The sequence below is a fragment of the Tamandua tetradactyla genome, chromosome 10, assembly GCF_023851605.1.
Source record: "Tamandua tetradactyla isolate mTamTet1 chromosome 10, mTamTet1.pri, whole genome shotgun sequence".
Classification (NCBI taxonomy): Eukaryota; Metazoa; Chordata; class Mammalia; order Pilosa; family Myrmecophagidae; genus Tamandua; species Tamandua tetradactyla.
In genome coordinates, this window is record NC_135336.1 from 96924891 (window position 1) to 96949297 (window position 24407).

Sequence of the window (24407 nt, forward strand, 5' to 3'; positions counted from 1 at the left end):
TTTACAACCCCTTTCAATCATCTTCACTTGCAATATGATAATATCACCTATTAGACCCACTACAGAATTGCCTTCACTTCTATCTATTCTCTTACTCTGGAGTTCAAACTCATTCGGTAACCACTCACCTATCTGTAGCTTCTATGTATGTCTAAGTCCCCTATATTCTGTATTATAAACCTCAGATTTTACCTTTATCATTGCTGTAAAAATGGAGTCCTGCAGCTTCTATCTTTTTGTGTCTGACCTATTTCACTCAGCATCATTTCCTCAAGGTGCATCCATCTTGTTTTGTCTTATTGTTGCGTAATATTCTGTTTTGTTAATCCACTCGTCTGTTGATGGACATTTGGATTGTTTCCATCTTCCGGTGACTGTGAATAATGCTGCTATGAACATCGGTGTGCAAATGTCTGTCTGTGTCACTGCTTTCAGCTCTTCTTGGTATATACCAAGTAGTGCTATTGCTGGGTCAGAGGGCACCTCAATATTTAGTTTGCTAGGAGGGTACTGCTGACTTTCATAGCTACAGAGCTGTGAGTCTCAGGTGTCACGTAAGTACCCAAAGACTCTGGGGTGGACCATGTTATATATAAACAGCTCAGCATCTCCAAATTTAGAATTAACAGTCACACCTCCTGAATAAGTGACTGCTGTAAGAGCTTACACTCTAGGTCCTTCTGCAATAAGCCCCGACCTGATAACCCATGCTCTCGACTTCAGTTCACTGAATTTCTAACATACTTAGTCCAAACGATTGAGGCATGTTAATATTTGTCTTTATGCTCCTAACATTTCATTTAACATATAGCTCTTAAGGTTCTAGTTGCATGATTCACAACTTCATTCCTCTTTGTAGCCACTCAGTATTCCTTTGCATGTATACGCCATACTTCCCCCTTCCATTCCTCAGTCCTTGTACCCTTAGGCCACCTGCATTCACTGCCCCCCGAAACACCAGTGTGCAAATGTCCACTCATGTCCCCACACTCAGTTCCTCCAGGATCTGTTGAGCAACAGGGTTTCAGGATCATATGGCAACCCTACAAGTAGCCTCCTGTGGAACTACCACACTGCACCTCTCATTTCCCTACCCACAGTGAATAGGTATATCTCTTTACCCACATTTTTTCTAGCACTTGCTTCTCTTTGTTCATTTTTAAGCGGTTTTATTCACATATCATACAATCCAGCCTAAGTGTATATTACTGTGCTACAATCAGGTAGTATTGTGCTATCCATTTCTGAAGTTTTACAATCAGCCCTGTTGCCCAATGTCTATTCTATGTCTATCTCCTTATAACCTGTGTTTTTAACTTCTTCAAGTTCACTCATTAACGTTAGTTCATATTAGTGAGGCCATACAGTATTTGTCCTTTTGTTTCTGGCTGATTTCACGGCATAATGTCGTCAATGTCCATCCACATTGTTACATGCTTCATGACTTTGCCCTGTGTTATAGCGGTGTAACATTCCATCCTATGTATGTATCACAGCTTGTTTAGCTAATCCTCTGTTGATGGACACTTGGACTGTTTCCCTTGCTTGGCACTTATAAATAATGCTGCTATAAACATTGGTGTGCAAATGCCAGTTTCTTTCTTTGCCCTCATGTCCTCTGAAAAGACACCTAGTAATGGGATTCCTGGATCATATGACACTTCTGTACTTAGCTTCCTCAGGAAGCACCAAACTGCTTCTAGAGCATTGTGCCATTTTACCTCCCCACCAACAATAAATTTGCCTCCAGGAATCTGACTGAGACCCACCTAAATGGGCGTGGTCACATCTCCCTGGAAACAGCCTGTTGAAAATGTCCGCCCAACAATAGGTCTGTCCAAACAAGACTGTATTAAAAGAACACAGTTTTCTGGGGTGCAGAACAGTTAAAAACCAGCACACTAACTTTAACATGAATTCCTATACATTTTTACAAAAACTGATTAGCAAAATATCTAATAGATTTCATTATTTGTTAATAATAAAGGGACTATTTATAAGAATTCTTTTCTTAAAATTTCCAACTTGGGAAACAATTAGTTGATTATTCACATTTAAAGAATCCTTACACAATACTAATAAGTCATAATTGCGGATTCTATAATACTACAGAATACGGAAAATACTATAAGTATTGGTTGACCTCCCATAACCTGAAAGTCCTAGAGACCACAGCATGAAACGTGGGCCTTCTCTCACTGCATTTATAATCGAGGAATGGGTACAAATGGGGATTCTAGCTGAAGAATTTAAGAATTGTCAGGAAGTAGCATTTGAGCTAATATTTCAAAGTCAGGCACAAGCATGGTGATGCACTGCAGGTATTTAGACAGAGTGTTAGCAGAGGACTGAGTGTAGAAACTTTGGTCTAGAACATGGTTCCCTAATTCAGGAAGAGCTAACTCATCATGATACAAGTAATTGCTCTTTAAAAAGCACTACACTTCTCATTTATTTATACTAGACAGTACGATGCTATTCTAAATGTACGTTTATATCTAAAGAGTTTTTGAGATTGTACTAAAAGAATAGTGCTCTGTGTGTGTTTTTTATGTATCTAAATGGTATTCAACTTTGGCAATTTTGGCCACTAACATTAGAAATTTTGGGCTTTGAAATCTTCTTTAAATGCAAAGCTAGTAAGTCAATCTCATTATGGTAAGCAGAATCATCTGCTACTCTGGTTACACCAAATGCCTATGGTAATTGAATTGGGCCACTAAAGTGTATGTGTGCTGTTGTTTTCTGCAAGAGCTAATGGTATATAAAAATTAAAAAATCAAAATTAGTATTGCTTATCCATTCAAGTGAGTTACGATCCCCATAGTAGACAGATTCTATAATGAACTGCTAAGCTCATGAAAAACACTTATTGTTAATTTCTTTTAGACATTGTATTTAGTTTCCAGTTATATGGCATGTGTGTATATTTGTATGTAAATTCAAAACATCAGTAACTACAAAACATCACAATATATGACTGATATCCACAGAAGTTTAAAATAACACAAACCTCATAAGGTTGCATTTTCCAACTGTTAGTTTACCTGTGTTACAAAGAAAAGAGAAAAATGTCTTTAGCTTTTAAGACATTAGTTGATCATGGCAGATTTATTTTCGGTTTTCAATTGCTTTGCCATACCATATCTGATGGTCTGAAAGATTAAATCATCTCTGCCACTAGTAAAACAGCTGCTCTCTTGTTACAACTACATGAACTAATCTTGGAAATCATTGAGATGATTTCCACAATTATTCCAGCCCATGAGAAACAATAATGCGTTCCACTCACCTCACACCGGTATTTTTTTTTCTTGGAATTCTCTCTTTTCCCCTGAATTATATCAGTACAAGTGAATATCTTGGGAAATCAAGAAAGAAATTGACTTTCATTAAAGGTCTCTTTTTACTCTGGCAAGTGCTGATCCCCATTCTCATTTGTTGGCCATCCCTTCCCACCCACCCCCAACACAGAAGGGAAACACATTTTTCTTTTTGTCTTTACAGCTCACTTCTCATGTTATTTTCCCTAACATACCACACACTTTACAATCTTGTAAACCTAAACCTTGAATTTAGGTTTGATGTTTACTATTAGCAGTTAGAAAATTTTATTTATGCAGGAAACTGACGGAAGATATTCAGATTCAGTGCTCTATGTCTCATGTCGCATGAATAATTGTAAGCAGACGGAGAATATAAAATGAAGATTTTAAATGGTGAGGACAGCTATTACGGTTCTTGGTGTAGGAGAGTGACTTAAATCCAACATAAAAGAAATGGAATTAACTGAAAAGATTTAGGCCTTTGTCATGAAACCCCAGTTTTCATTGCATTTTAATTAGTGGCCTGTGTTAAAATACATTATATTTTATATGTCATATGAAATCCATGAAACTGTTACATTAACAAATTCTTGGAAGTCTCTAGTATACTTATAACCTAGCAAAAGAGCCAAGAAGTGCTTTAATTTTCCACTTTATTTTTGCCCTGAGATGCATATATCCCTGGCAGGTGAGCCCGGCCTCTGTGGAGAGATGGGGTGTTTTGGGGGAGGACAGTGGTCCTGCCTTGAGGTGACAGCTGGGGTGACAAGGACAAAGGGGGCTGCATGACAGGGACAGCTCACAAAGGGTCGCAGAGTATAAATAGGGCTGGGCCAGGGGTGAAGGCTGAGTGGGAAATTCTCTTGCCAGGAGCGCGTCAGTGAACCTGTCAGGAGCCCACTCTCAGTCCTTGTGACTTAGAGCAGATTCGGGTGAGATTCAGAGCACCTGCGACATCCCCTGTGCCAGCAATCCGCTGAGCCCCCCACTCCCCACCCTGCCCTCTGGGAGGCTCTGGGGTCCTGTGGGGTAGAGCCAGTGGAAAGAACATCTGGAGAGCCGCCACCGCACCCCGGTGTGCTGCTGACTCATCGCCCACGAGGCCAAGGGAGACCCAGCGCCCCGCCGTGCCGGTGCTGCCGCTGCCACTCAAGTGTCATCATGAGCGGTCGCGGTGAGGTCCCCTACTACATAGTGCGGAGTGGGCCTGCAGCGAGCATGTTCAACATGCCGATGGGCAAGCTGCAGCGCCACCTGTCCGAGGGGGAGTACGATATGTTTAAGTACGCCCCCGTGTTTGAGAGCGACTTCATTCAGGTCACCCGGAGGGGAGAGGTGATTGACATGCACAACCGAATCCAAATTGTGACCGTGGGCATCGTGTGCACCAGCCCCCTCCTGTCCCTCCCCGATGTCATGCTGCTGGCCCAACCCGTCACCCGCAGGGGCCAGACCACCCAGGGGAGAGGCCACCAAGCTGAGAAGACCATGGAGCTCACCAGGCTGCTGCCCTTGAAGCTCATCAGGCTGTCGGTTCACAACCGGGAGAAACAGCAGCTGCGCCTGAAGTTCGCCACCGGCCGCTCCTTTTACCTGCAGCTGTGCCCCAATCTGGATGCTCAGGAAGACCTATTCGTGCAGTGGCTAAAAATCATTTACCTCCTGCACCCACCTGTGGAGAGTAACAGTGGTACTCATGCCGTTCCTGCCTGGGATATGATATGCGTGCCAGAGCTGGAGGAAGAGGACCAGGCCAGCACATCAGCTGAGTCCCATGGAGAAGGGGATGACATCAGGAGCCTCCGCGTCATCTCTGACATGTCTTGGGCCTCCTCTGCAGGTTTTGCTGGGGGTGAAGGAAGGAACTATAGAGAGCCCAGCAGGCCTGCCATGACCACCCTCAAACCGGCACAGCCTGCAGCATCCTGGGCAACAGCAGGGGCGGCAATGAAGGGCAGTGCAGCAGGCGCCGTGGTGAGCGTGATGACATCTATGTCTGCAGGTTCTGCGCAAAATACCGTGACAGGACCAGGAGCCGCTTCCAGGCGCCCGAGAGGAGGCAAGAGCCATGTGGCCATGGCGGGTGTCATCAGCGTGCCTGCGAAGAACATCAAGGTGGCCAGTGCTGGGGCGGCAAGCAAGACATCCGAGTGGACCTCCAGCACAGTGGCGTTGGCAAGTCCCTCTCCTGAGGGCAGCACGAGCATGGCGATTGCCAGGACATCCACCATCAAGAGCATCGTAGAAACAGCTGCAGTCCCAACAGCAGCAGAATCGCCCATCTCCAGCTCAGTGAGCCAAGGCCAGAACACTGGACAGGAGGCAGGCCGACGAGTCTCCCAGGCCAACGCCGCGGCCCGGGAGAAAAGGGAGAGGGAACAGAAGAGCAGACACCAAGTTGACCGACAGTCACCAGGCCGGTCCTTCTCTAGCCACAGATCCACCAGGAAAGATCATAAGCAAGAAGGACATCAGGGCAGTGAGCGCCCTTCCCTTAACCAGGGCATTAGCCGCACGCCCCCTGCAAAGGACTCCAGGTCTTCTGGGAAGTCCAGGACGGGTGGATCCACTGCCAGTTCGGGCTCCACAGAAAAGGGTCCGAGCAGGCTCACGTCATTCCTGAGGGGCCTGAGAGCCAGGTTAACTATATCATCGTCAGCCCACAGAACAGATGTGAGCCTCGTCGTGGGGTCAGCTGAGCGTCACCAGGGTGCGAACATCAGTGCCCTGACTTCAGTGACCTCCGGGGAGTATCCCCAGGGAGACTATTCCACTTGATATTCAATAAATATCAAAATGTCATACTGTGTTGTGCTGTGTTCTGCTTTAGCCATGTCCTGCAGACTGGTAGCCACCTCTGTGTTTTGTGATGTCATGTGCTGCAGCCACGCCCAGGGAAAGGGAGCCCCCTCTCACTCATGCTCGGCAGAGCTGAAAGTTGGGAGAGCAGGCTGGGATGCTCCATTATGCACCCCCTCCGTGTTACAAAGTTTTGTTCCTTCATAACAAAGCAACGGCAGGACTCATACTCCCTGGATGGTCGGGGAAAGAGGGGTGCAGGAGCATCTGGTACAATTAGAACAGGCAAGACAAGTAATTTCACCCCTAGGTCTGTATCACACAGAGACTGTAACCCGTGTCCTAGGAGACAACTATGAGAAGGTGTAAGAGAAAAGCGGGGAAGAGCCCAAATCTCCACCCACAGAACTGATACACTGGGAATGGCAGCTACACACCTGGTGGTGCAGGCAGGTGCCCTGGGTCCCTGTGGTGTCCCTGTCTCCTTTGTTCGCTTTGCCCACCTCCATCCTCAGGCAGGGCTTTACCAAGAGCTGGGCTGGTGCGGTGGCTCACTCTTCTGCCGAGTTGCACTGTGTGACTCAACCAAGTTATGTTCTCTGAGCTTCAGTGTTCATGAAGTGGGGATGTCATATAACCAAAGGTTCTGGTGGTAATTTATCTAAAATTACAAGTTTTCATAGCTTTAATTTTGGTCATACATCACACTTGTGCCTTAGAGAAAACTGAAAACATAGCCAAAGGACATATGGGAAATAAAAGGACAATTTCAGAGATGTTAAAATATGAAAAAAAACCCAATAATTTATGCCGTTCAGTTTACTTAAGAAATAGAACATTTTGAAACTCTTGAAGTCCTTGTGTATACACCTCCTCAACCCCATCTCCCACTTTTCCTTCTTAGAACTACTGTCCATAATTTTGTGCTTAGCATTCCCTCGTTTTTGCCTAGTTTGAAAAAGTGGTGCGTGGAGTTTGCAAGCTGCCAGAATGCAGTGTACCAGAACTGGAACAGCTTTTTAAAAGGGGAATTTAATAAGTTACATGTTTAAGTTTCTATAAGGCATCCAGGGAGCGATACCTTAATTCAAGGAAGGCTGATGTGTCAGGAACACCTCTGTCAGCTGAGTACTCACGTGGCTGGCATCCGCTGGTCCCTTCCTCCTGGGCTCCACTGCTTTCAGCCAGTTCCTGAGGCGGTTCCTCACTTTGCTTCTCTGAGGCGTGCCTTCATCTCATGGCTTCACTTGGCTCTCTTCACACTCTGGCTTAACATTTCATGGTTTCATCTGCTGAGCCCCATGTATCTCCAAACATCTGTTCTCTAGGAGGTAGCATCTGTGTCAGCTCTGCTCTGAAGTTCCTGTAGGCTCTCTCTCTGCTGGCTCTGAGGCTTCTGTCATTTCTAACTGTCCCCAAATGTTTCCTCTTTTAAAGGCTTCCAGTAAACCAATCAAGACCATCCCAGAATGGGGGGAGTCACATCTCCATCTAATGATGGAGCCACATAATCCATCTAGCCAGCAAAAAAGGTCACACGCACAATTTTAAAAACGTTTTTGCATGAGGAGCAACAAAGAAATGTTGTTTTTGCAGGGTGCTGAAAATAGATGGTAATACTTGAAAATGTCACCATGTGTGTGAGACTAAACCAAATAATGTTTGTTACTGTGTTAGTTAGATTCAGTTGTCAACTTGGCCAGGTGAGCATACCTAGTCTTGTTGCTGCGGACATAAACCAATGGTACGTGAACCTCATCTGTTGCCAATTACATCTGCAGTCAGCTAGGAGGCGTGTCTGCTGTAATGAGTGACGTTTGACTAATTGGCTGGTGCTTAAATGAGAGATAGCAATGTAGCACAGCTAAGCAGCTCGGCATTCCTCATCTCAGCACTTGCAGCTCAGCCCAGGCCTTTGGAGATGCAGAAAGAAGTCACCCCGGGGAAAGTTGTTGGAACCCAGGGGTCTGGAGAGAAGACCAGCAGAGACCATCCTGTGCCTTCCACTTAAGAAAGAACCTCAGTGGAAAGTTAGCTGCCTTTCCTCTGAAGAACCAACAAAATAAATCCCCTTTTATTAAAAGCCAATCTGTCTCTGGTGTGTTGCATTCCAGCAGCTAGCAAACTAGAACAGTTACAAAATTCATATTTTGACTAGTGAATTTCCTTATATAACTTATGTAGATAGTTTGATTGAACACCATAAGTACTTGGAGTCTCAGGTAGGACATGAGATTTTGTTGGTTTGTCCAGAGTGATGCCCCGATGAATCCCAGAGTGATTCGGTCAGTGAGTGGAAAAGTATTTGCAAAGCCCTCTTTGGGGAATGGTGAGAACGGGGAGAAATGCAACTTCCCCAAGTTGAATGCTTGATATTCTCACAAGCAGTGTAGACAACCAAATTTATAGGCTGAGCCCCCAGTCTTAGGGTTTGTTTATATGAAACTTAACCCCACAAAGGATAGGTCAAGTCTACTTAAAATTTAGGCCTAAGAGTCACCCCCAAGAGAGCCTCTTTTGTTGCTCAGATGAGGAGTCTCTCTCTACCACCCTCCCCCTGTCTATGTGGGACATGACTCCCAGGGGTGTGGACATTCCTGGCAACATGGGACAGAAATCCTAGAAGGAGCTGAGACTCAGCATCAAGGGATTGAGAAAAACCCTAGAATGAGCTGAGACTTAGCATCAAGGAATTGAGAAAACCTTCTCAACCAAAAGGGTCTTGGAAGAGTGAAATGAGACAAAGTGTCAATGGCTGAGAGACTCCAGAGTCCAGAGGTTGTCCTGGAGGTTATTCTTATGCATTAAGTAGATATCATCTTGTTATTCAAGATGTAATGGAGAGGCTGGAGGGAACTGCCTGAAAATGTAGAGCTGTGTTCCAGTAGCCATGTTTCTCGAGGATGACTGAATAATGATACAGCTGTCACAATGTGACTGTGTGATTGTCAAAACCTTCTCTTTGATGCTCCTTTTATCTACCTTGCCAAGAAATACGTAGAACATATGGAATAAAAATAAATAATAGGGGGAACAAATGTTAAAATAATTTAGTTTGAAATGCTACTGATAAGGGATATAGTATGTATAATCTTTTTTTTTCTGTTATTGTTTTATTTCTTTTTCTGTTGTCTTATTTTTTTCTGAATTGATGCAAATGTAAGAAATGATGAATATGCAACTATGTGATGATATTGAGAATTACTGAATATATATGTAGGACAGAATTATATGATAATATTTTTGTTTGTTCTTAGTTTTTTTAATTAATAAATGAATTTTTAAAAAAGCTACATGGTAAATGCAGTCAGCTTTCAAAGAAAAGTAGAATAAGGGAAATTCCTCAACTTAAAACCCAGAAAGACAATCACAAAAAAGTGCTTCCAGAACTAGATAGATCTCGCCAATCCCAGAGGGTTGTAAGCTTCCCATATAACTTGAATCACCACTTTATGCACTTAAAAAAAAATGTCTTGGGGGAGGGCAACAAGTGGGATCTTTGAGGGAAACCTGAACCCCGATATTTGACAGGAATAAGACAGAGGGTGTTTCTGACTGTGAGGAGCTTCTGCCCCGACCTCATCACTTGGCATAGTCTCACCCCTGCCCTCCCTAGAACAGCAGAGGGGTTCACCTTTCCTGAGCTATGGGGTTGATATTGGTTTGAGTTTGGGGGTGATTTGGCTGTGAAGTCAGCCTACACTACTGGAAGTGGGTCCAGGCATTCCAGGGCCTTGAGGTAAAGGACCAGAAGAGATGGGCCAGAAGGCAGGGCAACAGAGCTCGGGAGGCCAAGAAACCTAGTTTCCAGCCCTGGCGCTGCAGTTTAGTGCTGGCATGGTTCCAAATACACTGGACTGTCTAGCTTCAAATTCTCATTCTGGAACTTACTGGCTGCAACTTCTTTCTAGACCTTAGTCTTCTTGTCTGTAAAATAGGGATATTTAATTCTTACGGGGCTTAACAATTAAATGTGTTAACATATGTAAGGGGCCTAAAATGCACTAAACAGAATCCATTTAACCACTGCCCTTCCTGGGCCTAGAATTCTCCATCTGTTCAACACAGAAAGAGATTAGACGACTCCAAAGTCCCTCCAAAGTCTGGAATTCTTTGTTATAGTTCCCAAGATCCTTTCTATCACCAAAGGACCTATTATATTTCAAAATGCTTAAATGAAGAGAAAATACATTCCCTTATATTCTCGCAGGCCCTCAACCCTACGCTTTTCTTTCCTTCCCACGCACAAGACACAGAGAGACTGCCCTGATCCTTCAGGAAGAATCTGCCCACACTTCTCAGGGGCTTACATGCATGAATCCGTCTCTCCCATGGCTTTATCCCGCAGGATACTGTGGGATACTCCTAGACCCTTGCTTTGAGCCTCCTCTCAGGTGCCCCTCTTCCCACTCAGTGCAGGGTTTCCAGCCAGAGCTGGCCCCTCACAGGTTTGGAGCTGACTCATCCCAATGCTGTGCAGTGGTGTGTGTGAACATGCCCCACTCCCTCTCCACACCGCCTCTCAGCGAGGATGTGCTGCTGCAGAAGCAGGCCCACCACCAAGGGGGCGACGGGCGGGCACTGCAAGGGCACAATCACCCAGACACACAAAGCACATGGCAGATGAGCTCACTGCCATCCCCACCCCATGGGGACACGATTCCCAGGGGTTTAAATCTCCCTGGCAACGTGGGACAGGAGTCCTGGGATGTGCCAGGGCCCAGCATCATGGGGTTGAGAAAGCCTTATTGACCAAAAGGGGAAAGACAGAAATGAGACAAAATAAAGTGTCAATGGCTGACAGGTTTCAAACAGAGCCGAGAGGTTATCCTGGAGGTTATTCTTATGCATTATGTAGATATCCTTTTTTAGTTTATGGTATATTGGAGTAGCTGGAAGGAGGTACGTGAAATTGTTGAGCTGTACCAGTAGCCTTGATTTTTTAAGATGAATGCATTATGATATAGCTTTTACACTGTGACCATGTAATTGTGAAAACCTTGTGCCTGATGCTCCTTTTATCCAGGGTATGGACAGACAAGTAAAAAATTATGGATAAAATAAATAAATAAGTAATGGGGGGATAAGGGGTAAAATGAATTGGGTAGATTGAAATATTGGTGTCAAAGACATGGAGTATAGGATGCATGAGTTTTTTCTTTTTATTTCTTTTTCTGGAGTGATGCAAATGTTCTAAAAATGATCATGGTGATGAATACAGAACTATGTGATGATACTGTGAGTCACTGATTGTACACCATGTATGGACTGTATGTATGTGAAGACTTATCAATAAAAAAAATTTTAAAAAAAGATACTACATGCAATAAATACAACAGGAGATCACGAAGCGTATCACAATGCCGACAGACATAGCCCACCCTAATGACCAAATTAAAACACCAGAAGAGACAAAGACATTGGAACAACTAATCAAAATTCATATAACTCTACTAAATGAACTAAGTGGGATGGCTAATGACATAAAGGAAATCAAGAAGACAGTAGAAGAGCATAAAGAGGAGTTTGAAAGAATAAAAAAAATACCAGATATCACAGAGATTAAAAATTCTGTTGACCAAATAAAAACATACTAGAGGTTCAGTGGTAGAATAGCTCAGCTCGCCTTTCATGCGGAGACCCGGGTTCCATTCCCAGACCATGCACCCCACCCCATCCCCCCAAAAACCCATACTAGAGACAAAAACAGCAGATTTGAAGAGGCTGAAGAATAAGCGAACTAGAGGATGGGACAACAGATTTCAAACCCTCACAACAGCAAATAGCAAAAAAGATAGATAAATTTTAATTGGATCTCAGGAAAATGATGGACAAAACAAAGTGTACAAATATAAGAATCAATGGTTTCCCGGAAGGAGAAGAGAGGAAGGAGTCAAGGGCTAGGAAGAGTAGTTGAGGATGTAATGGGGGAAAACTTCCCAACCCTCATAAAGGACATAAATATACAAGTCAAAAACTTCAAACAGAATAAGTCCAAACAGGCCTTCCCCAAGAAACTAATACTAATGAGTCTGTTAAATATTGAAGAGAAGCAGAAAATTATGAAAGCAGCAAGAGAAAAACAATCTACCTCATACAAGGGAAACCACATAAGACTGAATTTGGACTATCCAACTGGCACCACGGAGGCAAGAAAACAGTGGTATGAAATATTTAAGATGCCGAAAGAGAAAGACTTCCAGCCAAGAATTCTGTACCCAGCCTTCAAAACGGAGGGAAAGATTAAAATTTTTACAGACAAACAAATCCTGAAAGAATCTGTCAAAAAAGAGACCAGCCCTACAAGAAATACTAAAAGGACTTGTGCCAGTTGTAAAAAAAGACAGGAGAGCAAGGTCGGGAGGAGGGCACAGAACTGAAAAGTGCCAGTAAGGGTAACTTAAAGGATAAAAAGAGAAAAAGGGTAAAGAATAAATATATCCCACAAATAACATAAAAAAGATAAGGTGGTAGATTCAAGAAATGCCTTTTTGGTATAAACCTTGAATGTTAATGGACTAAATGTACCAATTAAAGTTACCGATTGGCATATAAATACAGACCCTTCCAATATGAAAAATTTAGAATTGCGATAGCCCAAACACCCCTAAAGAGAGGGATGGAAAGATCAAAGGTGACAGTGGAGTTATACAGAGAAGATAGGATTTAACAAATGAATATGAATGCTGAATCATTAAACTGACATCTCTTTTAGTCTCTAGTATTTTAGAGCAGCTAGAAGTAAAAACCTAAAATTGTGGAACTGTAAACCATGTCAAACTCTGAAATGTGTTCTACAACTAATTGTGGTGCAGTGCTTGGAAATTTATAGCTTTTTTGTATATATCTTATTGTTCACAAAAAAAGAAGGAAGAAAGTCGATTGTGATGATAAAAAAGTATTTAAGTTCTCTTGCCTCCTATATTCTGGAGCAGCTAGAAGGAAAAATATGAGAGGATCTTATGGTAGCCTACGACAAACTCTGGGATCTGTCTTGTAACCAGTTGTTGAAGAGCGCTTTGAAAACTATTGCTTTTTTAGTTCTCTGCTTTGTATATATGTTATACCACGCAATAAAAAATGTTAAAAAAAAATCAGCCTGACTATTTTATGTTGGCACATCTTCTCTTAAGGGTTTTAGTAAGCCACACACACAAATCATTAGTAAACCTTTTTCTCAAATTAGTGTTTTTTAAACTATTCATGGATTTAATTCATGTATAGACATGTGTGCATGATAAATCTTTCCACATAATTTCTGTAGTGCTGGTTATCAACAAAAAAGACTTTTAATGATTTATATGTGACTGTGGGTGTTCAGGGGTTTAATTATCTTTCAAGATCTTGAGTACTTCTGGTAGTCTCTTGGTCCCCAGCTCACCTGGGTTTTGAAACTTTGTTTAAGATCCTGCTTTATGCACCAAAATGAGAGTAGAAAAGCCTGTATGGTGTGACTATCCCTTATAAATTATCTTTCTGAAAGAAAAAAGCACTGAGGCAAAAATTAATAGAGAGTAATTATTCAAAGAAAAACCATTTTTGGCAATATTTTAAGTGATGTTAATTTGGTCTTAATGGGAGTGATTTTGAATGTTATATAAATAGCAATTTCATCATTAGGGACGCATTTACAACACAGGGGTTTAGAGGAAAATGGCAGAGTTACAGAGAAGATCTTCATAGAAACCCAATGAAGACATCTTCAGGTGACTATTCTTGAAGTGCTTTCAGAATTTTAATGGAAAAGTTTTTTTCAATAGCCAGCACTAACGGACTTTCCCTAAAATATCATATGGCTGATATATGCCTCCCATAGATGTAATGATTTGAGTGGCTTGATGTGAAAGCTGCTATCAGGGCTTGAAATACTTTTAGGAATAAATACAAATTGGTATTCTGTTGCTGAAATAAAAAGAAAAAAGATGCAGATTGGCAGAATGGATTAAGAAACATAATCCTGCTACATGCATTTACAAGAGACTCATTAGACACAAGGATACAAATAGATTGAAAGTGAAAGGATAGAAAAATATTCTCCATACAAGTTGTAACCAAAAGAAAGCAGAAGCTATACTAATATCAGACAAAATAGACTTTCAATGTAAAGACATAAGAGACAAAGAAGGACACTATATATTCATTAAAGGGACACTCCACAAAGAAGAAATAACAATCATAAATGTTTATGCTCCCAATCAAGGGGCTCCAAAGGACATGAGACAGACATTGGCAAAACTGAAGGGAGCAATGGACGTTTCAACAATAACAACAGGAGACGGCAATCCAACACTCTCCTCTAGAGACAGAACAACCTGACAGAAGAGCAGAAAGGAAATAGAAAAGTTAAACAACTTCATAAATCAATTAGACCTAACAGTGTTGTGGGGCGCACCGAAAGAGAGACCACACAATTCAAAACTGCAAGCCAATTTGGAGTCTCTATTAGCCGGCTGGCGACTGCCTCAGAAACCTCCAAGAAAGAGGATTCAGAGAGCAGCCCCCAGAGGTTTTCAAGGTGTGCTTATAAAGGCTAAAATCATGTTGTGGCTTTTGCAGTTGCTAGCAAGCAAGCGTGATCATAGAAGCAGAAGAATGCTGTTAGTGGTTGCCAAAACACATCCCGTTCCCTCAGTTTCCTAACATTGATTATTGTTTAACTCTTTGGGACATTCCGCCCCAGTGTTGTGGGGACTTTCCCTGCTTGGGCCTCAGTGATTGCTCCTGGCCCTCCACAAAACCACCTGGACTAGTTTGCTAGCTGCCGGAATGCAATATACCAGAAACGGAATCGCTTTTCAAAAGAGGGCTTTAATAAGTTGTTAGTTTACAGTTCTAAGGCCGAGAACATGTCCCAATTAAAACAAGTCTATGGAAATGTCCAATCAAAGGCATCCAGAGAAAGACACCTTGGTTCAAGAAGGCCAATAAAGTTCAAGGTTTCTCTCTCAAGTGGAAGGGCACATGGTAAACACAGTCAGAGCTTCTCTCTCAGCTGAGTGAAATCAGACAGACAAAAAAGGATAGATACTATTTGATTTCACTTTTATGAAAACTTAAAACCTCCAAATTCTTCTAATGCCAAAGAAGCTCTGAAACCTGAACATGCTGAACTGTCCAAAAATAACAACTTCTTTCATCAGTTCATCCCTTTGCCCCTTGATTCTTATTGACAACCCACTCCTCCTTAATTATCCTCTTTAATTATCCTCCTAACCCCCCTTCTCTCACAGTGTCTATTTAAACCTGTTCACTGGTCAACTGCAACTGTGACCAACCAGCAAAATTCTGAAAACAGACTCCTGCTACAACAAAAACGTGAAAATCTACTCCTGTGGCAATAAAAACCTGGTATCAGCCAGTTCCAGCAGAAGAACCCTCCAAACCCAATAATTCCCTGGCTCAGCTCAAAGCAATTTCTTCCCCCAACTTCACCCGAACACAGTAGGAACTAGCCAAAAAGAAAACGTGACATCCCTGCTCTCTCCAAAAATTGCTTTGAGCTGAGTAAGGCATGCCCCCAAACCTAACCCCAGCTCTGGTTGAGTTTATTAAAATAAAAAGGCAGGAATACCAGGTCTCAGAAAATAAAACTTGATGTACAGAATGGATTCTGTGGCCTGGGGGCCCCTTTCGGTTTCTCTCCCTCAGCAGCTCTTGTGACAGGACCTGATGTGCTGGCGAGATAGATGACCAGGAACTTGCTGACACCCCACCTGCCAGAGGCCAGGCCCGGTGCCCACAGGCCTGAAACCTTGATCGGCACCAGCCCAAAACCTCCCAGTGATGCCTGCATTGCACGCCACCCCCACCCCTCTTGGTGTGTTTTTCCTTTAAAACCCCAAGCTGCAGATGTGGCCTCTCTCTCCAGCCAACACAACAAACATAACTCACCACTCTCCCCCTCTCTGCGTGGGACATGACTCCCAGGGTTGTGGACCTTCCTGGCAACGTGGAACAGAAATCCTAGAATGAGCTGAGACTCAGCATCAAGGGATTGAGAAAAACCCTAGAATGAGCTGAGACTCAGCATCATGGGATTGAGAAAACCTTCTCAACGGAAAGGGGGAAGAGAGAAATGAGACAAAATAAAGTGTCAATGGCTGAGAGATTCCAAACAGAGTCGAGAGGTTTTCCTGGAGGTTATTCTTATGCATTAAGTAGATATCACCTTGTTAGCTAAGACTTAGTGGAGAGGCTGGAAGGAACTGCCTGAAAATGTGGAGCTGTACTCCGGTAGCCATGTTTCTTGAAGATGACTGTATAATGATATAGCTTTCACAATGTGATTGGGTGATTGTGAAAAACTTGTGTCTGATGCTCCTTTTATCTACCTTGTCAACAGATGAGTAGAACATATGTAATAAAACTAAATAATAGGGGGAACAAATGTTAAAATAAATTTAGTTTGAAATGCTAGTGATCAATGAAAGGGAGGGATAAGGGGTATGGTATGTATACATTTTTTTCTGTTTTCATTTTATTTCTTTTCCTGAATAGATGCAAATGTTCCAAGAAATGATCATGATGATGAATATGCAACTATGTGATGATATTGTGAATTACTGATTATATAGGTAGAACAGAATGATCAAAATAAGAATGTTTGCATTTGTTTTTTTTTTCTTTTTGGTATTTAAAAAAAATAATAAAAAAAAAAAACACCCGAGCTGTCAGAAAGGGAGTTGGGGCCATTTATCCTTTCCTTCCACTAGCAGGTATCGCTGGCTACCGCCTGCTCTTGCTTTCCTCTTAATCCGTTTCTCTCTCTCTCAATAAGCCTGTTTAGCTCTAACTGGCTGTCTCGTGTGGAATCCTTAAGGACCCCATGCCTGATAGGCCCCCTGGACCAGATACGTCTCCAGAACATCAGCTAGTTCCATCCCCCTACTCCATATTAGTCACAGCCCCTTCCAACATGAAGAAGTTAGAATAGGCACAGCCCAAATACCCCTGATGAGTGGGAGAAAGATGAAAGGCGGTGGTGGAGTTACACAGAGAAGGTCGGCTTTAACATATGAATGTGACTGCTGGATCATTAAATTGATATTTTAGCCTACAGTACCTTAGAGCAGCTAGAAGTAAAAATGTAAAATTGTGGAATTGTAACTCATTACAAACTCTGAAATCTGTTTTATAACTAATTGTTCCATAGCTAAATACTCTGGGATGTATCCAGGCATCGGTGAAGCAACACGGGACTAAAGGCCCTCACTCTTATTCTGGGCTCCCTGTGTTTTGATTGTTTAATTGACCTACCCAGACAGGTTGAGTTAGATTATGTGCTACAGAAAATTCAGGTTCTGGACAAAATAAACATTTCTTCCTTTGGTCTGAAAGAATAAGTAAGGTTTTAAAATGTAGGCAATGCCTTCTTTACCCCTGTGTTCTGAATTACTTTAAGCCTGACCTGATCACCTTCATTCTTATCTCTGAGTACCAGGTTATAGATATATAAAACAGCCTTTAAAAATCCAGAAATAATAATTACCACTCTGGAATAAATGTGTCTACTATAAGAGCTTACAATCTAGGCCCCTGTTTTCTTATAAGCATTTTCTAAATGTGACCGTACAATAGTTGCTCTTTTGTTTCTGGCTTATTTTGCCCCAACAAATGTCCCACAGGTTCATTCACAATGTTGCATATCTCACAACTTTGTTCCTTTTTGTAGCAGCACAATATTCAATCATATGTGTACACCATCCTTCACCAGTCTCCTTCTCAGTCAGTGCATCCTTCCGCCCCCTGCATTCATCAGGCATCATGTATACTGCCCAAAGTCCACAGTCCATCAACACTCTCAATTTTAGATAATTTCATTGTTCCCAAGAGAAAGATAATCAGTAAACACACTCTCACCAAACAGGAAATCTAAACCTCCCCCTTGACTCTTGTCCCACCCCCGATCATGTACCCACTGCGTTGCTGTGGTAGTGCTGATGTTTTCCTGTTAAACACGGCCCATAGCATGCAATAGCAGTTTCTCCCTTGCACCCTGGGCTTAAACTGATTTTTAAATTTTTAGCATGGAGAATAAATTCCTTCTTCACTTGTGTAGTTAAAAATTAGTTTATAAAAATGCCACAGCACTTTTGAAAGCAAAAGAAGCAACGACCACAAAAACTAAACTGAGGTAGCCTCACAGACAAAAAGCCACAACAGACTGAAAACAAGAAAAAGGAAATCTGGTCTTAAAAATATTTATTAAAATGGAATACCATTCAGCCATAAAAAAGGGATGAAGTTGGTACATGCTACAACATGGATGAAAAGATTATGCTAAGTGAGAGAAACCAGACACAAAAGAATAAACATTGTATGTTTCCACTTTTATGAAATATTTAGAGCCAGCAAATTCATAGAGACAGAAAGCAAAATAGAAGTTGCCGGGGGTTGGGGAAAGGGGGACTAGGCCGTTATTACTTAATGGGTGCAGCATTTCTATTTGGGGTGATGAAAAAGTTTTGTAATGGATGGTGGTGATGGGATGCAACATTGTAAATGTAATTAATGCCCCTGAATTGTACACTTAACATGGCTAAAATGGCAAATCTTGTGTTATATATGTGCTAATACAATAGAAATAAATTAAGATACTTGTGGGAAAAAAAAAAAACTAAACTAAACCAGTGGGAAATGAGGCATCAAAAGCACGCATGGGGATGCGTGGGGAAAGAGACCATAAAAAAAAAAGATTTCCGCTGCAGTTGAAGCGGCAGGTGGTCGCCGGCAGGAAGCGTGGGGCCTATGGTGGGGGGTCTCACTGTCGCCGGGCGGCCCCGGCACCCTGCCTGCCCCACTCTAGGGACCTCGGGAAACTGCGTCTCTCCGGGTCCCTGCAGCACCCACACCTGCGCTCAGCGAGGCAGGGGAGACAGTCCCCCACGCAGAGGCCTCCCTGACGGGGTCTGCAGGGATGCGCCGGTGCCGGGCAGGTGCCCTCGGTTCCCCCACCCCAGCAGTGAAGAACGTCCTTTACCCAGAGCAGCGGGTGGGAGAGCTCAGCCTGCCCCTCCGAGCGTGAGGTGGACGCGGTCACACCTGCAGCCCCCCACGGTGGGCTCGGACAACCTGGACACGCGTCACAGGAACTCGGGGTGGGGGGTGATGGCAGCAGAGCCCTGGGGGTGCCAGGCCGGTCACCTTTACCTAGGGGAATTCATTTAAGACTCACAACCCCCTACAAGGTAGATATTCTTATCATCATCATCATCATCCCCCCCGTGACCCATTTTACAGCCGCGGAAACTGAGGCACAGAACTTGCTGTTGGAAATGGACTCGCGCCCCCCACAAGGACGTATTCAGGGCGGTGAGCCCGTTTGTAAACAGGACCCTGTGAAGACGTGAGCAGTCACGGCGTGGACTTGTGTGGGACGAGGCCCTAAGACCCTGTGTGGGCACAGCCCAACTGAACTGGGGGACCTTCATCCATAGGGCTGGGGGCCTCTAAAGGGCAGAAATGGGGTGCGGCCAGAAGCCCAGAGTCTGGAGCAGCCAGAGAGGAGGAGGGAGAGGCCGGCCTGCAGTGGACCCCCGGCCCAGGGGAAGACCCTGCCCCCGCCGGCTTCAGCTTCTCCCTTCCAGCCCACCAGCCAACAGGCCCCAGTGTGACGCCACCCCGCGGGGCGGGCTCTGTCAGCAGCCTGGAAAGTAAGACACTTGCCTGTGGAATCTCACAACACGGCTGGTCACCTGCCTGAGACGCCGGTGTTTCAGGGTCTGCTGACAGCTGTCCAACCCTCCCCCGCCTCTCCCTTCTGCCCCACAGCTGGCTGTGTGGGTAAGAAGTCTGGGTGCTTCCCTCCTTGGCACCAGCACGAGCCCCGGCCGCACCCCCTACCACAATTAAAGCCCTCCAGCCGGGCCCGTTTCCCGGCTCTCATGAGTCACCATCAGCCCAGGGCGGGGGGCGTGCGTGGCCCCTGCCTCACACACACAGGGCGCCCAGCCTCCAGTGGGGGACGCTGCCCTGTGGTCACGGCTGCCAGTTCTGCATTCAGGTGGACACGACCTCCACCCCTGCCCGTGTCCGCGTGCTCCAGGGAGGGGGCGTCCGGGTAGCTTCAGCTCTTTAGGCCTTGTCCATACAGCGGGGTAGAATGTCCACCTCATCAGGTCATTCTCAGGGCTGAGGAGCGGCTGCATGCACCCGGCACACAGCAGGTGCTCAATAATTGCACGACACTAGGACTGTCACTGTTGTGGGCCCAGCACAGCATTTTCCTCTCGGGACCTGATGGAGAGAGTGCAAAAGAAGCTGCTGCCCTCATGATCCATTTTTGAGAGTCAGATCACGACGTTATTAAATTAGCAGCCGCAAGCTGTCCGAAAGGCATTGCGTGTGCAGGGTGACTTGTGGTCTACAGTGGAAGGGTGATGATTGCACACCCGTTAAATAGGGAAGGACTGTGAATAATTACAGCTTCAGGGATGGCTCTTCCATCCACCTTTCACTGACAGGCAGGCAGTAGCTGGGACGGTGCCTGGGAGACACAGAGCAGAGCAGGAATGCTGCTGAGTCACATGCTGGCGCTCAAGTGACTGCTTTCTGAGTCCTCAACAAAACCAGAGACTGTATGTCCCTCCTCGCCAGGGCCCGGTGGGCTGAGCTCTCCAGTCACAGCTCAGCCACGGCACGGGGGACAGACCACGCAGCCAGACCACCCCTGAAGGACGTAAATGTACTAGAGGGTAAAGACCTTAGGTTAGTTCTTTAGCATCAGTCAGTGAGGAAAGAGTTCTCTTCTGTTTAAATAATTCCTGCTTTCAGGAGAGCTTCATTGCCTCCTTGGGCTCTGCAATCACTGTGTTTCCTGCCTGCTCATTTGTCTATGTGTCCTCGAGGGGGGCATGAGTGCCTCAGAAGGGGGACCGGGTCTGCCCTCTCATCACCACATCCCCAGCACCCAGTACAGCAAATACTAGTAATGTTTTGAATATTTATGTTAACTCATTGACTTCACGTTTTTTTTTTATTGTTAACAAGTCCAAGCTTTTCTTTACGTATTTGCTTAATTTGCTCTTTTGTGTTTCTCTTGGACCTTTTCATCTGTCATAACCCCTAGGGCTGCTTTAGAACATTGCACTTCCTGTTCATGGAGTCTTTGGTATTGTTTGCCAAAGTTTCCAGTTCTCCTTCATCCAGGCTCCTGGCAGAACTTCATGCTGGCTTCCGGTTGTTGGGTGGAGCTGGCTGCCTAGTTACGGTGATGAGATCCAAATAAATGGCATGGGTGTTTCCACGCCGGTGACCTGATGACCCCTGCGTGACCAGCCAGCTCTCCTTTCCCTCCAGTATGAACTGGCAATGGCCTCAAGAGCAGTGGCCTGAGAGTGTGGGTGGGGGTGGACCCAGGGCCCCCAGCCGACCTGCAGTGATTGTGGAGCGGGAGGGAACAACCAGCCCTTGGTGCTTAAACCTCAGGCTTTGGGGGCTGAGCACAACCTGTCCTGACACCCCCTCCTCCGGGAACCCTGATGGCAAGACCAGCCGTCCTCAGGGCAGGCCGTTCAGGGCCGTCCCTCCAGCCTCGCCCCCCCCGCATCCATCTATTACAGGGCAGCCCTGGTGAGCACCTGGACAAACTGACCTCTGCTCATCGCATCCTCAGGAACGTCAAGACCTCCACCTACCTGTGCCTCCGTCCGTGCAAGTGACCACCTGATTAGGTGGGTAAGTCCCATCATGCCACAGAGACCCCCTTTCCCACCTGCTCTGTACTGGCCACCTCCTGCGAACAAGGCTAGAGTCACATGGACCGACTCAGCCAACGCCGGACACGGTGCTTGGGGTTGAGCCAGGGCAGAGGTCAGAAGATGGCAGGGTCCCAGCCACAAGGGTGACGCAGACTACAGATGCCCAGCTGAGCCCTGAGCGCCGGTCTGGGGTACAAACCTGTTCCCTGGCCTTGCAGTTGGGACACTTTGGGGGGGGTGTCCCATAACCTCCCTGAGCCATGCTGTCACCTTCTGTGTAGGAGGATGACGCTCGCTGACCCAGCCTGACCCTGTGCCACGACGTACGACCCTTCAGGGCCCGGGGCTCAGGGGCATGTGAGAGAGAAGCAGATCAGAGGTTCCCAGGGGCCGATGGAGGCGAGAATGGAGAGTGACTGCTGAGGGACCTGTTCGGGGGGACAAATGCTCTGGATGACGCAGTGATGATGGTTGCACAGCTTTGTCATGTTCCCAAGACGCTGACATGCACACTTCAAATGGGTAATAAAAATAAAATACTCAATTTAAGGTGTGCTTAATGCCAAAAGGTAAATAAAGACACAAAAAGTAAAATATGAAGAAAAATGTAGCAAACAGGAAAAAAAAGAAGCCTTCTTCAAAGCAGGGAAGGAAGGATCCTTTCCCCTCGCAGGTCCCGGCTGGAGCAGGGGAGCTGGAGCGCTGCCTGTGCCAAGGGGGGCTCGAGCTCGTCAGCCGTCCTCCCAGGGGGGGCTTTCGGGCCAGCTCCGCCTGAACAAGGGCTCGGGGCAGATAGGGTGCCACGTCCGCAACTGGTGCTAGAGCTGGTGCCGGTTGGAGAGTTGGTCCCAGTCCCGGCAATGCTGTTGACCCTGGGTCCAGTCACTGATGCTGGAGCAGGAGGGAGAGCTGCCATGCAGCTGGCGTTGGAGCCGCAAAAGGAGAATACAGGAGCGTAATGGATCCTCCAGGGAACTTTCTAAAGTTAGAAAATATCCTGCAGCCCATGAGATGCTCAAACTCACGATTTGCACCCCAGGCAGACATTTACCAGATGACTGTTCTGAGGCTCCTCTTTATTCCTGGTCCCTCAAGGGTGCTGGAGTCTCCTCCCTCGGTGCTCCCCTCGTGTCCTCCCTTGAGGCTCATGGGCACCCGCTCGCAGTCCATGCACGGGCACTTCACAGAGGGGCTCATGATATGGAAGGAGAAGCTGTGCCGGGGTTTTGATGGGCATAGCCCCGCAGCACGGCAGGCAGCAGAGCCTGAAGGTTGCAGGACGTTCCCCCAGAGGATGGAGCCGGGTTCAGGGAATGGAGGAGAGGGTGCTCGGGGGAGGAGGGTGGGCCGCAGAGCGGCCCACACCCCGTGTTGTCCCCACCCACTAGTGCGCCAAGTGTGAACACACTGTATGTGCGCCAAGTGTGAACACACTGTGGGGATGCTGGAGATAATGGGCTCACATGGTAGGGGCAGGCAGGGGCCCCCAGGATCTGGGGGTTCTCATTTGCAAAGCAAACCGTATAGGAAGGGCCTGAGCCCTCCTGGACTAGTTCGCTGGAAATTTCCAGATGCCCTGAGCGACTCCCTGCCTCTCTGGGTCTCATTTTCCAAATACACACTGAGTGGCGAGGAGAAGGGCCCCGTTCAGGCATCCCGGGTGGATATTGGCATTAAAGGGCACCTACGTGGGGCTTCATGTGGGACGGAGGACGGGGTGGGGACGGGACGAGCCCTCCCCGCGCACATCGCAGTGCGCCAACAGCTCTGGGCCCACACGGACAACGAAGTCCCTGCTCCACCTCCCCTGCTCTGCAGCACCGACTCTCCCTGAGCGCCTGGGACACCCCAAAGCTGCCCGGGCAGAGAGCCGGGGGCGGAGCTGTGCGGCCCTGTGGGGACCAGTGGCCCAGTAGGCCAGGAGAGGCAGGTCAGGCCCCCACCCGCCCCATCCCCGCTGCTGTTGGGGTGAGGGCACCCAGGGAGGAGACCACCGGTGGGGGCAGTTCTTGTGGGCAGGGAGCCCCTCCTGCCCCCGTGCTGCGCCCCATGTGGTGAGGGGTCCCAGGCTCCAGCGCTCAGGGTCCCCAGCCCTGGGGAACCCAGTCCAGCCCGCAGGGGGATCCGAGCCTCTGCTCTGGCCTGGCTGGGCCGGGTGCTGACACTCAGGGGCTGGGCCTGGGCTGGAGCCCCTGGTCCGGGTGCCCTCCTGAGTCCAGGCCCTCGGGCCTCCCCTGCCTGGTTTAGCCCCTGCCTGACTTCAAGGGGGCAGGTCCCTCGGCCCTTTGGCACTGGAGGAAACTGAGGCTCTGAGAGGTCACCCTTATCTTGCCTGTCACAGGGCTCTGACAGCACCCAGCAGTGGGTCTGAACCCCAGGGGCTGAGCTTGCACAACACACCGGAGGAGGGGGCCTGAGCCAGCCTTGAGGGTGAGGACACCGGGGATGGGGCCCCAGGGGGAGCACTGAGCCGGGAGCTCTGAGCGAGGAGAGGACACCCCGCAGCAGCTCTGAGGGTCCAGGGGCGGGGGTGTTACACCTGCCCCTGGGGTCTTTCCCAGCAGGGAGCACAGGGCCTGGGAGA

At 46.4% G+C, this 24407-nt stretch overlaps 2 protein-coding genes and 1 long non-coding RNA gene across 7 annotated transcripts in view; 2 read left to right on the forward strand and 1 right to left on the reverse strand.

The window, feature by feature from the left end:
- The window catches only part of LOC143648657 (uncharacterized), a 223063-nt gene that overhangs the window by 144858 nt on the left and 53798 nt on the right, over positions 1-24407 (reverse strand). The gene's annotated exons all lie outside the window — the stretch shown is intronic.
- LOC143647736 (uncharacterized) overlaps positions 1-24407 on the forward strand; it is a 76506-nt gene that overhangs the window by 39003 nt on the left and 13096 nt on the right. The window lies entirely within an intron of this gene.
- LOC143648652 (Golgi-associated RAB2 interactor protein 4-like) lies at positions 2377-6128 on the forward strand. The gene has a single exon (XM_077118927.1). The coding sequence runs from the start codon at positions 4488-4490 to the stop codon at positions 6102-6104; it is 1617 nt and encodes a 538-aa protein (XP_076975042.1). The 5' UTR covers positions 2377-4487; the 3' UTR covers positions 6105-6128.